This window comes from Kogia breviceps, chromosome 6, assembly GCF_026419965.1.
Source record: "Kogia breviceps isolate mKogBre1 chromosome 6, mKogBre1 haplotype 1, whole genome shotgun sequence".
Lineage (NCBI taxonomy): Eukaryota > Metazoa > Chordata > Mammalia > Artiodactyla > Physeteridae > Kogia > Kogia breviceps.
The window spans coordinates 96,270,537-96,285,810 of record NC_081315.1 but is presented as its reverse complement, the minus strand read 5'-3'; the positions used below and the strand labels follow the sequence as shown (position 1 = coordinate 96,285,810).

Sequence of the window (15,274 nt, the reverse complement as noted above, 5' to 3'; positions counted from 1 at the left end):
ATCATCTTAATGGACACCTTATTTTTTCCACTCTCGTGGAAAAACTTAGTCAGCATTTTAACTTCAAATCAAGCACATGCTATATCTTGATCCTCAGATACTAGAAAAGGGAATTAAGTTTGGGTCCAGCTAATTGTTCTTTAATAAAGACAAATCCTGAGCCCTTTATAACCACTGACATTAGAAAATAAGACCAAGGCTAACTTTAACCAAGAAGCAAACACCACCCACTTGGGTTCCTCCAGCTGCTACAATATTAAAGAGGCTCTGAACTCACCTTTCGTACAGTTCTTGGAGGAGGGAGATGTTATTAGAATGGATAGTCGGGTCAATTTCCAAGAAATCCAGAATATGATGTGGGATTATAGCACCTTCCTCAATTAGCAGGGCCAGGTTAAAAAATCCCTGAAAACAAGCCACAAACCAAACTCATTCACTCCTTATAATAAAACCTAGACAGACACCCTTCATCAGAATGTAAACTTTTACAGCCTCTAGATTTTTTTTGTCAGTCCCTAGAGCCAGATGCTTTTGTCATCTTCACTGATGAATTGTTTCCCTAAATATATGCATCTGAGAAACTTATTTGCAGGAGAACCAGGAGGCTTTCAGAGGATGCTGTGTCCCATCTGCTCAGAAGCCAGTCAACCGGGGGAATCTGTCCTTTCCTGCTCATTCTCTCAAAACAGAACTCGCTGGAAAACGTGCCCTTGTATCATCAGCAAACCCAGAATATCGACTCAGAGGCAGTGTCCTTCACTGACAGACTATACCCTGGGTCACCAACGGTATGTCAGAATTCTAACAAATGTGGCTGTGGGTGTGCTCGGGGCTGACATTGTAAGAGGAGAGGGCCTCTGATGCGCACAGTAACGTGCAGGTGTTTGTCCGATCTTTCCTAGGGCAGCGAGGAAAACCTCCTCATCTGATTCCTTTTGGTACAGACCCTCCACTCTGATACGCTTCCCCACCTCCCGCTCATTATAGATCTTGTTCTTGACCCACAGAGGTAGGACCTGCCTTACTGGGCTGTGCAGGTCCAGTAAAATAACACAGTTAAGAGCCTGATGGTTGAAGTGCTTCATAGAGGATGGAAACTATTATAGGACCTGGAGGAGATGCACTGTCCATCATGAGCTGAGCATGTGGCCAGACCAAGAAATAAACAAAAAATGATGCGTCACTTATTCTTACGGCTTTACAAATTCCACTGAATTGTTGCCCTTCAAAGAATTCATAGTCATGCTTTAATGACTTATATCCTCCCTTTTCCTTTCATTTAGTTGATTCTAAATAAAAATCACCATCCTCCAGGTTGTAAAATTGCAGGAGTCTCACAAGCAGGCTATGTGATGATCAGGATAAAAATAACAGCAGCTGGCATTTTCTGAGTGATGTTATATATGAGGCTTTGTTCTGTTTTATATATATATTCACTTAATCCTCACAACAACAAATTGAGATAGGTTCTGTTATCCTCTATACTATTATTACTAGGAAGCTGAGGCACAGAGAAGCTAAGGAATTTGCCCTAGGTCATACAGCTGGAAAGGGGATTCAAATGCAAGCAGACAGGATTCAGAGCCTCAAATCTTAAGTTCCACCTTGCTGCCAAATAACCTCTAAATAGATACAAGTATTAGGTGTCTTAAAATTTCACACACACACACAAGCAGAAAATAGACTGTTTCTCCACTTTTTGAAAGAACGGTTCTCTTAAAACTCGAGGTATTAGAAGAAAAGAAGAAAATGACTTTATAAAATTTTAAAGTCTCTGAACAATGGAAAAATAACAAGATTAAAATAAATGGGAAAATGGACTAGGGGAACATTTGTATGCAATGTAATAGCTTAAGGTTCATTATCTACTGGGCAAATGTATAAAGAACTAATTATAATTTAAATTAAAAAATATCAAAACTCCAATAGATAAGCAGACAAAGAGTAAGAATAGAGAATTCACATCAGAAAATATAAAGGGTAAATTATCATAGACGAGTATATGTAAAAGTGTCCATCCCCAGTAGTACTCAAATACATACAATTTGAAACAATAAGGAAGGATCAACTTATAATCATTCAATTAGCAAAATTAAGTCACGAAAACATCCAATGCTGACAAGATTTCCGTGATCCATTTATACTAAGCACTGTTTGGTGATACATTAATTGGGAAACAGTTTCAGAAAGCAAATCAGCAATATACTATTATTATGTAACCATGAAACCATTTAGACTGTTTGACTTAGCAGTGCCATCCCTCAGATTATAAAGAGATTATTCCAATGGACGTAAAAGATGGAAATATGAGAATGTTCATTGTAGCACTTGCTATAATTGCAACACAATAGGAAATGACCTATACGTCTTCCTTAACAGACTATAAATCCCATGAAGGCAAAAATATTGTTTATCTTTTAATCTTGTGTCCCCACCACTAAGCAGCGTCTGAGACATGGCAGGACTACATAAACATGTGTCAAATCAATCAATAAATTAGCAAACAAGACAATAAATGTCCATCAAAACATAAAACTTAATAAATTACAGTCTATCAGCTCAGCAGGATATGGGGCAGCAGCTAGGAGTAATAATTACAGAGACCATGCAATAGAATGCACCCATTCCTACAATACGTGAGAAGAAGCAGATTTTTCAAGTGTCCCGTGGGCTCTAGTTACCATTACAGAGACCCACTGGCCTATGGCTGGGACTAGAAAGGGACATGAAGACTGAAGGAATTAAAAAAAAAAAGAAGACCCAAAGGAATAAAGCCCCTGACATGGAATTGTGGGTGCATTCTTTGATTTGTTTTCTCTTTAAAAATTATTCTTGGGCTTCCCTGGTGGCAAAGTGGTTAAGAATCCGCCTGCCAATGCAGGGCACACGGGTTCGAGCCCTGGTCCTGGAAGATGCCACATGCCGCGGAGCAACTAAGCCCATGCGTCACAACTACTGAGCCTGTGCTCTAGAGCCCGCGAGCCACAACTACTGAGCCAGCGGGCTGCAACTATTGAAGCCTGCGTGCCTAGAGGCCATGCTCCGCAACAAGAGAAGCCACCACAATGAGAAGCCCACACACCACAACGAAGAGAAGCCCCTGCTCGCCACAATTAGAGAAAGCCTGTGCGCAGCAACAAAGACCCAACACAGTCAAAAATAAATATATAAAATAAATAAATTTATTTTAAAAATATTATTCTTTTTTTTTTTTTTTTTTTTTTTTTGTGGTTCGCGGGCCTCTCTCACTGTTGTGGCCTCTCCCGTTATGGAGCACAGGCTCCGAACGCGCAGGCTCAGCGGCCATGGCTCACGGGCCCAGCCGCTCCGCAGCATGTAGGATCTTCCCACACCGGGGCATGAACCCATGTCCCCTGCATCAGCAGGCGGATTCTCAACCACTGTGCCACCAGGGAAGCCCAAGAAAATTATTCTTTAATGTTTTTATGACATCGTCTTGTGAAAAAGATAAAAAGTCAGAACTGAAAAAAAAAAATTAGGTCCAGGCCTAATTTTGAGTAACAACATATATCATCTAGGGGAGTTTGGCTCACCAGCAAATCCTTTTAGTACCAACTGCTATTTCATTCCCGAAGAAATAATAATAAAAGGATAGATCATATCCATTAAGCATACTCAGTGCTGGGCTTGGTGCTTTACGTCCAACATCTCATTTAATCCTTGTAACCTATGAGGTGGATGTTATTATTATCCCCAGTTTGCAAATGAGAAAACAAAGAGTCAGTGATTGAGTGACTTGCCATATACAGATAGCTGTGAAGGCACAAAGATGTGGGGTAAAAGTAGTACCTCCTTTAAAAAAACAGACTAAGATAGGGATGAGTTTCCAACTTTTGCTTTGTGATCAGATCACAAATCACACAAGAAACCTGTGGCATAAGAGGGCAACAACTATTCCAGCTTCCATCACGAAACAGCCCTGAGATCCTCACGAGAGAAGTCCAATTAGCAAATGTAGAAGGAAGGAGAGAAACAGAAAATCATCCTTGGCACACTACAGTTGGCTGTTGTAGACAAGATTTACTGAAGGATACTGAAATCAGTGGGCAGAAGTTGGAGGAGAAATCAAATATTTGCATCATTGCAAATTATCTCCCCAAGATATCTATAAATTAGAAAGAGAAAAATATTAACTTTACATGGGAGAGACCTAGTAGAAACCACCTTCACCGAGTGATTGAGATCAGCCTCACCAATAATAAGACATACTGACACTATGTATGCCACATATGACACACTGAGAAGGACATATAACATCTGGGCTATCCTTGCCCCAAATGCATAATCTCAGTCTATTGACGAGAAAACAGAAGACAGACCCAAATCGAGGAACATTCTACAAAATATCTGACCAGTATTCTTCAAAGGTATCAACGTCATGAAAGACAAGCAAAGACAGAAACTGTCCCAGATTGAAGAGGACTAAAGAAATATGACAACTAAATGCAATGTGGGATCCTGGAACAGAAAAATATTGTGAGTGGAAAAACTAGTGAAATCCAAATAAAATCTGAAATGTAGTTAATCGTACTGAACCAACACTGATTTCTTAGTTGGATAATGATATTGTGGCTATGCAACTTTTCTAGAACTCTACTAATATTCCAAAATAAGAAGCCTCCCCCACCCCCCAAAAAAAAAGGTCACTGAGAGCAAAGTCCTATCACTAAAGTATTGGTTCAGCTATGCAAGCAAACTACTTCCCACTTCCAATTTCTTGAGTTCTTACCTGGTGAGCTAGTTTGATGGAATCTGGTAGAAAGACTCTTGGGTTTGGAGCCAGGAGACCTGGGTTTAGGCTCTGGCTGCTTCACCTACTACCTGCTTGTTTGGCCTTGAGCAACTTATGACCTTGTCACCATCTTGATATTCTTTACTATAAAATAGGTCTAATTATCCCCACTCCCATGAGATTGCTGTGAGAATGGCAGGGGAAACATAGTAAGTGCTCAATAAAGCTTCGCCATTCTGGTTAGTGTCCTCAGAGAGGTTTTGTAAGGGGCTCATGAACCCGGATGAGAAGTGACTTTGCAACCTCACAAAGAAGCATCACCAGGGGCTCATTTCGGTTGCCGTTTACCTGTGAGTCTCCATCCAGTGCTGCTTGGGCATACATCTGCACAGACAACTCAAGGTCTTGTGATTGGTTTTGGTGGCCATAGTAGTAAAGGTCTCCCATTTTCAAATACGCTGCAGGACAAAAAGGACAAGTAGTTTTATTTCAGACCGACCTTTTAAATGATTGGCCCATTTGCATGACTGAGAGTTTTTCCCACCAGAATCTGGATACGGATAATCTTTAGGCTTCCTTGACGTGGGGAGGGAAAAAAAGATTTTTGCACTGAGGACTCCCATTTCTAGACACATTGTCTCGCTTCGCTGGGTAGCTCTCCTAAATGGGTCTGTTTGTGAGAATCATAGTCTGCAACATCACAGCCCCAACAGCCAAGGCTGTCTGGGGTACCGAGACTTTGCTGCCTGGGTTTGATGACTGATGCCTATTTCTTTACTCTGTTTAAGCCATATATGTTATCTTTCCTCTGAGGAAAAAGTTTTGTTTGAGTGTATGTATCACTCAATGTCCAATCAGAAGAACAGAATCCTCTTCAGGTAGTTCAAAAAAGGGATTTTAACACTGGGAACTGGTTACCAGGGTGTTGGAAGAGTTGAAAGGGCAAATGGGGAACGGTAGGCAACCCGGAGATTAGCAATGCCGGAAGCCTCTACCTTCCTAGGCCTGGGGGCCAGCGGAGACCACAGAGGATGGACGGCCAGGCAGGAGTTGGAACCATGGAAATGCAGCCATTGCCAGAGACACAGCCCAAAGCAGAGAGGGAAGGGGAGAAATACTTGTGCTTCTCACCTCCTCCCACCCTGCAATTTCCTGCCAGCGCCTCCCATTGGCTGAAAATAATCAGATGTCACTGGGCAGAGGAGTCTGGGAACTGTAGTGACTGAGGGTCAGCCCTCTAGCACACAGGACAGAACCAGGAAGACAGGGAATCCATCTGAGGGCAAAAAGGCAAAAGGCTGGCCCAGAGAATCTCTCCCGAATAGCTTTTTCTTTTGAATTCTCGCTGATTCCTTAGAAATGGTGGCTCCAAGCATTCGATAGACAATGGATGAAGAGAAACGTATTGCTTGAGATTGAGAGCAGAGTTTAGGGAAGATCTTAATAGCCAAGATTTTTCACTCTGTTTCTTAACTGTTTAGAAATATTACACTTCACACAAAGCTGTGAGATGTTCCCTGTTACTAAAGATTAAAAGCCTCCAATGCTTCAAGTTAGCACCCATTTCTCTATACATACCAAATGAAGGAGCATCGATTTGAAAAACAGAGAAATTATAGTATCTCCAAACACAATTAACATCCAAGTACCTCTTGGCCAGGTCCTAAGGGGATGAAGGGGGAGAAAAAGTTAACTCATTAATATTTCCGCAAAGTGATTAATTTTGCCTCCATAAAACCCAATTCATTATCCTTAACCTTAGAGCTTCTAGTCTGAGAAGAATACATTTACTTACTGGCCTCTCCTCACAGATGTGAGCTAAATTTGTCTGTGACACTTCAATTCCAGTTTCGGCTGCTAAAACATAATACAGCAAAGCTTCGTGCCTAAAAATAGATGATTAATAATAAATTTCATAGAGTGGCTCTTACTAATACTCACAGAGAGCTTTATATTCTCACGTAAGAGGGCACAAAATAAGCAGTTTTTTTAAAACCACAAAATCATGAGTTTTTTTTTTTTTTTAAATAAATACTGTTGTTAAAAATACTGCATGCACTGATTTATTTTCTCTCTTTTAAGGCTGAACTCACAGATAAGGTAGGGGAGCTAGTTGATACAACAGCTACCTCTACTGGCCGAATGGTACGTCGAGTGCTGGCTGGGCAGCTGTCTATTAGCTTTGGGTCTTTGAAATCCTTCCATCCTCCATCCTCGCTTAGAGGAGATAAGTGGTATTAAGAAAAAGCTCTGCACTTTTGGGTCCTGTTTTGGGAAGGGCTTTATGGGGCTTACGACTCTGAACAAGCTTAATTAAAGCTGAGCTCCTGTGGTACAGTAGAAGTTTGGCAAAGGAGAGGCAGTTTGCAAGGGGCTTGATACCAATGGCCAAAAACACATCTGAAAAAAGTAAATATTCCACACCACTGGTAACTGAATAATTGCGAAACAATGAGACCACTTTTCATTTGTTGAGACTGGCACCTGATTCATAATACAGATAACGGCAAGAGCTTGGGCAAAAATGGACCTATTCCTACAACCATTGTTAGTGGGAAGCCAATTAACGTGATAGTTAAATGTGAGGACTCTTACGAATGTACATACCACCTGGCCCAACAGTTCTGCCTCATGAGGGTTTATTCTAAGAAACAATCAGAAACATGTGCACAGATTCTGTGGCAACAGAGGTCATGACAGAGCTGTTTCTATGAATGGGGAAAGAAAGGAAACAAATATCTGAAAATCAGTGACTAGTTCAATTAACCAATGGTACAGCCACTTTCAGACGAGGCCATTAAAAATGATGTTGAAGAAGAGTATTCAAAGACGTAGAAAAATGTCTATGCCAAAGTTTCCACTGTGTAAAAAAAAAAAAACAACAGGATAAAAAACAGCGCAATTTCAATTTCATTTTCGTAAAACAAAAATAAAACTGAATCCACACATGTACACACACACGCGAATACATATATGCAGGAAAAAAATAAAAGATCTACCAAAATGCTAACGGTAGTTATCTCTAGGTGGTGAGACTGCAAGTGACTTTTATTTTCTTTTTACTTATATGATTTCCTCCATGTTAACCATAAATTGTTGTTTCTAAAGCTTATTTTCATTTTCAGTAGCTGATATTAAGAGCTATTTCTTAATTTTAGCTCCATCTAGGAAATGGTTTAAGAAAGGGTGGGGGGAGGTTGCATTGGGGGAATAAGTAAGCAGATCCAGAAGTCATCTTTTCTACAGGGCTAAAGCATCTCCTGGCAGGCCATCACGTGGGGACAGAGGGAGGTGACTGGGGGGTCAAATTAGGACAGGCAGACCTTCAATCAGACATACTGCAGGTCACGGCCATGTGGCTGCTGAGTGTGCTGCTTCCTGGCCTCCGAGATACCCAAGGCAGCCGACCAATTAGGCATGACTCATGCTAAAGAGACAAGGCTGGCTAAGCAGCTTCCCCTGCGAGGACAAGCCACACAAGAGAACCACAACTGCAACTGCAACAACACAAAAGACCCCCAGACATTTTCTTACATAGCTTGCAAGAATCGTGTTTGGTGACAAGAATCCTCGGAGCGGACCCCAAATGGGGGAACTAAATTTGAGGGAAGTTCAGCAGAAAGACTCCATCATTCTACAATTAGGTCCCGTTCCAAAGGTCTTATAACCTCAAACACTCAGGTTTGCCCCAGTGCCTCAGTTTCCCCCACTGGATGGATGAGGGAAGGAGATGGTGTACACTTGCCGGCCCAAGGTCAAATATCAGGTCGGCTCTCTCTGCTGCCGTAACTGGATGAAATGGGGTTCATATAACTGCAATGTAATAAAGTGAGGTGTTCTTAGATAGCAGTTGGGCAGACTGTTAGAATTTGGGAGTGGAGGACACAAGGTTGACACTTCCTGTAAGAACAGTCACTATGATAAATTTTATAAAGACAGTACAGGACAGTACCTTGCCTCTAAAGTTACTTGGAAGATGGGGGAGGGGGGAAGGGAGGAACACATTTTATAGGAAGACTTCAATTGACCAATTATTGTATAAGCCGGGAGGAAATTTCACAGAATTCTCAAGTATTTCCTTTGAGGAAGCACTGAAATCACCAAAGAGATGTCTACAAATATTGATGTCAATAGAAGCACTGAACAGAAATCCACCTCTGTCTTCCATCTTGCAGAAGCCATCAGCAGAGGCCATAGACTCCAAAACCACCACCATCTGTTTTCATATATTTAAGTGTGAGCTCTAGGCAAGGGTCGGAACACTGAAGAACAGACTTTCTCACTGAACAGACTTTGGAGACATGACACTTCTGCAGAAACCCTATCTGCACTTAGCCGCCTAGCACTTTGCTCTTACTTGTGTCTCAACTGAGTCTCCCTGCAAATATTAATTACAGACATTTCTATCCTTATAATTCATGGAATAAACATTTGCTCAGTAGGTGCTCTGCGCAGGAGGACCAAAGCCACAAAACTGTACTGTCCTTCTCTGAATTTCCTCAAGGTTTAGGAAGCGACCAGAGGTCAGCTTTATTTCCGATGCACTGAAGTCAAATAGTCCCCAGGCAGTCATTCTGAAGGGGGGTGGGGGGCTGGGCAGGGATGCAGAGAGGAGGGGATTTAGGGTAAAGGATGTGTGTAGAGGCACACTTGCAACCCTCCCACTTCAGACTCGGCACATCCATTTATAGAACTTTTATAATGATACTTCTTAATAACGAATCCTTTGGCTGCTTTCTGTGAATTGTGAATTTGAGTTATCTCTCAGCAGTTTCTCAAACAATTCTATTGTTTTCTCTGGGTTCTTTTCTGCCAATGTCTAAAGCAGCCCAAACTGGAAGGATAAAAAAAGAATCCTGGGGTCTCAGTGGAATTTAGGACCCTGCTCTAAGGCAAAAAGATGAATCTCTTTCAAGTGGAATCTTGCATGCCTGCTTGTCTTGCCTCAAGCTTACTAGAATCTGGCTAACCTCCTGGGTTAATTAAGTATTGGGGGTATATTTAAGACAAAGGACAGTAAAACACTTAGCTCACAGATGAAACACACAGAGGGGTAAGACAGAGAGAAATGTAACAGGACAGGCGACCTCTCCTTATGGGACTTTTCCTGGTGTTCGAGGACAGCCTCAGGCATGACATTATCTTCAGTATTTTGCCTAAACAGCAAAATGGCCTTTTTTTCATTCACGCTCCACTTTCAAACTATCCCATATAAATCTTGGAACAACACAGAGAGGCACAAGCTCATCAAACTGACACAGGTAATTTGAGAATAACGTCCAGAATAAATTCACTCACAGAAAATGAAAAAAGGGGATGGACTTGGGACATTGATGGATGACTTAGTTCTATTACAACCAAATAGATGGGACCCAAAAAATTCCACGTTGCAGTGTGGCGGAGCCAATGCTCATATATTTCCCATTTAACCCCTGAGGCATTTGGAGGCACCCAGAGAAGCAAGAGAGAAAAGCACTTTGTCTCAAATATATTTTGACAAAGATAGTCCCACTATAATGGATACTAAGTTTTTCTTCCTGTTGGTAGGAAATGGTCTCAAGTCCAGATTAAGACATATCTTTAACAATACTTAGCATGAGCATCAAAATTGGCAAGGATATGAAGAAACAGATATTTATATGTGGTTGATAGGACCATAAATTGGGAAAATATTTTGGAAAACACTTGGCATTATCTCGTAAAGTTGAACATATGGTTAGCCTGTGACCCCACTCCTAAGTTCATATTTTAGAGAAACTTTTCCTATTTGTGGCAGGATATGCATAAACAATGTTCATGGCCACATTGTTCTTAAAAAAAGATGGGAAAGAACCCAAATGCAAGTTAATATGAGAAGTGGTAAATAAATTGTGGTATATGACAGCAGTGAAAATGAATGACCAACAGGTACATGTATCAAACGATATGAATCTCAGAAACAACAGGTGAAGTAAACAATAACAAAAAAAAGCAGCCAAGAATTATATATAATATGATTCTAATGATATGAAGATCAGAAACAAGTCAAATCTATTGCTTAGGAATATATCCATACATAGCAAAACTATAAAGAAAGCAAGGGGCAGAGCAAGAACAAGATTCAGGACAATGGTTAGTTCTGGATATTGGGGCCACGGGTGGGTTTAATCTGGGAGGAACATGCAGGGGGCTTCGACAGTTCATTTTCTTAAATAGGGTGGTAGGGCTATAGGTGTTCATTTTATTGTTCATTTATGCTCTGGAACTTACATACATATCACCTACTATTTGGTATGTATCGATTACTCTGTGATAAAAGAAGGGAAAACAACTTACCTGGCTCAGGTCACAGCGCCAGCTCAAAAGCTCAGCTCCTTTAACCTGGATTCTGAACTAGCTTCCCCTTTCAGGTTCTCCTTTCTCTTCACCATCATTCGTAGATGTTTGGTTAGGAATCTCAGAACCCAGCTCTGTCACGTCACTACCCTCTCCCCAAACCATCAAGGGCTCCCCACTGCTCCACAAACTAAGTAAAAAGCATATGACCTGCTATTTAAAGTTCCATAATGTAGCACCTCTTTGGTCTTGTCATATAGCACTCCCTTTTACAAATTTTACCCTCAAGGTAAACTGGTGGCTTAACAATTTCTAGACATACCTTGAATTTTCCTATTTCTTTGTTTTTGTTCCTGTGATTCCCTTCACTAGAAGTGTTGTTCTCTACCTGACGAAGTGGACATTCCACCCATCCCCCAAGGCCATATCATCTGTTACCTCCATTATAAAGGCTGACCTAAGTCCCCCAAACCAGGTAGCATCTTTCCTTCCTCCAAATCCCTGATGCTCTTTATATACTGCTCATGGCTCTTGAGTTACAGTTGTTCTGTCTATTTGCCTTAATTCATTCTCTCAGTAGTTGTTGAGTGCTTCCCAGTTGCCATTAAGTGCTGGGCTCTGGGATATACATCACAGGGCAAAATCAACAAGTAAACAGCTGTTGTGACCCAAAGGGAGTCAAAGGAGTTACACAGGATTTCTGGGCACTTTGCAAGTGCAAAGGCCCAGAGGTCAGAGAGAATACCAGTCATCTGAGAAACTGCAGGTAGTTTAGTACCAGGAAGAGATGAGGCAGCAGACTTCCCCAGCCCTACTTGTGGCCTGCCTTGCAGCTATGGCAAGGCACCCTGCATGTAAATGTACCCACTAAAATCTGCCAAACTCACCAACAGTGCAGAACACATGTAATCCCTAGCTCCCCTCCCCCCAAATCAATCATGTGATGTGTCTGAATAGTCTACGAAAGACAGCAGGCCACGACCTTCACAACAAATGTTTAAATGCACTCCCTGAAGGTGTGTGTGTGTGTGTGTTGGGGTGTGTTTACAGATGTGCTCTCCCTTTGGGAAAACGGCACATATAAACATTTTGATATTTGAATGCTAAGAAGTTGTGGGGAGTAAAGGGTGGGAAATTTGGAGGGTGAGAAGTAGAAATGGGCAAAAGTCAAATTTGGGAGTTGCATGAACTGAAGCTTACTTGGGAAACAAATAAAACAGCCCACAAATCGTAAGGTGTATCCATTGGAAAATGATCATTTCATTAAAAAGTTTCTTTCTGATTATGCATTTAAGGTCACAGATGATAAACTTTTAAAGGATGATAATAATAAACATTGTTTTCAGTGCTGTTTTCCCTGGGCTCATTCCTTGAATTCCCTAATTTGAGATTCTCATTCACTGAGGTGCTATCTGTTGATTACATGGGCACCCATGGACCAAAGAAGAAAATGGCGCTCTCTTGGACTTATATTTTAATTTTTAATTAAGGTTCGGATCCGAGTATGATCAGTGATAGGTCTGCTCTAATGTCTTTGAGGTGGTGGACAGATGGGATATGTGTTGATTTGCATATTCTTTTTAGTTATTATGGAAATACCCAGATCATTTAGGCAATAAACGAGCCAAGAAAATATGGCCCAAGGAAAAGTAAGACAGAATTCGAGAGCTGACAGAAGAAAACAGAGAGACAGACTCAGGTAGAGCTTGGAGAAGTGTGCCCTTATTTGTAAAATCAGGTAACTGCAAATGGAGGGCAGTTACAAGTCCTCATGTGCGGGGTCTCATCCCATTCAGCACAGGATGAAATTTGCTAACTCCATCACAAGAAGCTTAGAAAGAGTGAGTCTGTTTGGCTGTGACACTGCAGGTCTGGTGAATGACTTCCAGCAATCCTAAGGAAGATGCAATAAAATATCTACCGGAAGATGTAGCCTGAGCCCTAAACACACTGCCTTCACTCCTTCCCACAAACAAGGCGGAAATCCTGGACTTTCTGTGGCCTGCCAGTGAGAGGCAGAGGGTCAGCTAGGATCCCCTGTGCTGTCTCCAGACTCTGAAAGCAAGAAGAGCAAGCTTGAAGGGAAGAGAAGTCAACGTATTCATGTGTCTCTCAATTTGATGAATGCGGACGCTCCCTCTAGAGAACTAATTTTTGTGTATAATTAAACATGGAAATGCTGTGTTTTCTAATCAACAGCCAATCAGTCGGTGATACTCTGAATATCATTACCGGGAGGCTGTGATTTCCCTGGCAAATTGCTTTTTCGGTTTCATTTTAAGACTCCATCTCATAAGACTACACTGACAGATTGAAAGGTAAGGACTGAGAAAGTTCAATCTAACTTACCACGAGCCCTCCAGGTAGGCGTTGAGGCCTCTGCGAATGACGTGGCCCAAGTAGCCATTTTTCTCGGCTACGTGCTTTGTCCATCTGAAAAGGAAACAGAAGAGTAAATATCCCAACTATGGCAACTTAAATAATTGCTTTTTACTTCGCATGATTTCAGTAAATCCCACTTGGGGAATATTTTGCTTCTTAGAATTTTTATGGAGCAACAAACCAGAACTGAATGTTAAGAAGATAAAGAAAGATACATTTTGAGAGCCTTGCATTCAGTGCCCTTTCTAATGAATGCTTAGGAGTTGGCATTTTGGGGAAAACAAGATGTGAAAAGTACCTAATGAAAAATGTCTACTACCATGGAAAAAGATAATCTTTATTAAGAGTTCTAGCAAGTTGATTTCAGAAGGACAGCTCTTCCTAAACAAAGACTCCAAGAGAGACATTGCCAAAAAAGATTAAATCAATAGAGTACCTGATGGGTGTAGACATACTTAGAGGAGATTTAGACGATGGAAGGAGAAAGTGGAGATCGAGTACATAGAAATGATAAATATACAGAGACAGCTAAGCAGATAAATAACAATTAAAAATTATTATTATTCTATAGAAAATGAAAAATTATGCAAGAAAGAGTAGTCACAGTATATACTACATGGCTCAGCTGTGAATAGCGTTAAATTGTCATTATAATGTAAACCCTGATACCAATCCAACCAAACCAGTGATATATTTATGGGGAAGATGGGAAGGAAGGAAGCATGAGCATGCAGGGTAGCAAGAGGTGGCAGAGTGAGAAAACGATTCTCTTTATCTTTCCCAGTGAGACATCATTAGACAATGCCTATAATGAGTAGAACAAGAAATAGTGGTTTAAGCATGTTATTTAGACATAGAGGCAAATAAAAAAGAAATAGTTAAAAGATGAAAAGTGATTTATTCCAGGGAGCAGGAAATGGAGTGTGTGGAAGGGAAGCAGAGATTTCCTGAATTTTCTTGTCAAATGATTACTTTTTTAAATTAAATTTTTGTTTTTAATTTTTGTCTCTTCAAATGACTTGGCTTTTTATGTGCATGTGTAACTGATAAAAATAAAGGTGAATTTTTAAAAATGCAAGAAAGGGATTCCCTGCTGGCACAGTGGTTAAGAATCCACCTTCCAATGCAGGGGACATGGGTTCGAGCCCTGGTCAAGGAAGATCCCACATGCCGCGGAGCAACTAAGCCAGTGCGCCACAACTGCTGAGCCTACGTGCCACAACTACTGAAGCCCACCCACTCTAGGGCCTGCATGCCACAACTACTGAGCCCGCATGCCACAACTACTGAGCCCGCGTGCCGCAACTACTGAAGCCCGCGCACCTAGAGCCTGTGCTCCGCAACAAGAGAAGCCACCACAATGAGAAGCCTGCGCACCGCAACGAAGAGTAGCCCCCTCTTGCCGCAAATAGAGAAAGCATGCGCGCAGCGATGAAAACACAGCGCAGCCTAAAATTTAAAAAAAAATTTTTTTAACGCGGAAAAAAAGAATAAAAGAAAACTCTTTTTTCAGGCATGGTGAATATAGTATCGAATATATGGCTTTCCCTTCCTACTCAATATCTGGCAGGTTCTTACACAACGGCCTTCTCAGGATCTCGAGGGAATGTCTCCAGGTTGCCTGTGATATAGTAGAGAGAACACCACAAGGTTCCTTCTATGTGTCCACCTTGTGCAGCCTTATGGAAATATTCACCAGCTAATGTCTGTAAAGAGATGAGCAAAGGTCAGTCTCATTAGTGAGAAGTCCTCCTGGGCTGCTTTCATCAGAGCTAAGGTCCTGAGGCACTTAACGCCTGATATCATCACAGGTGTATAATTTCT

At 41.3% G+C, this 15,274-nt stretch overlaps 1 protein-coding gene across 1 annotated transcript in view; it reads right to left on the bottom strand.

Moving 5' to 3' along the window:
- The window catches only part of SEL1L3 (SEL1L family member 3), a 106,165-nt gene that overhangs the window by 9,257 nt on the left and 81,634 nt on the right, over window positions 1-15,274 (bottom strand). Inside the window, 6 exon segments of the mRNA XM_059066360.2 lie at window positions 278-405; window positions 5,102-5,211; window positions 6,332-6,416; window positions 6,549-6,639; window positions 13,418-13,501; window positions 15,029-15,156. Of these exon segments, the coding sequence (XP_058922343.1) occupies window positions 278-405; window positions 5,102-5,211; window positions 6,332-6,416; window positions 6,549-6,639; window positions 13,418-13,501; window positions 15,029-15,156 (626 nt within the window).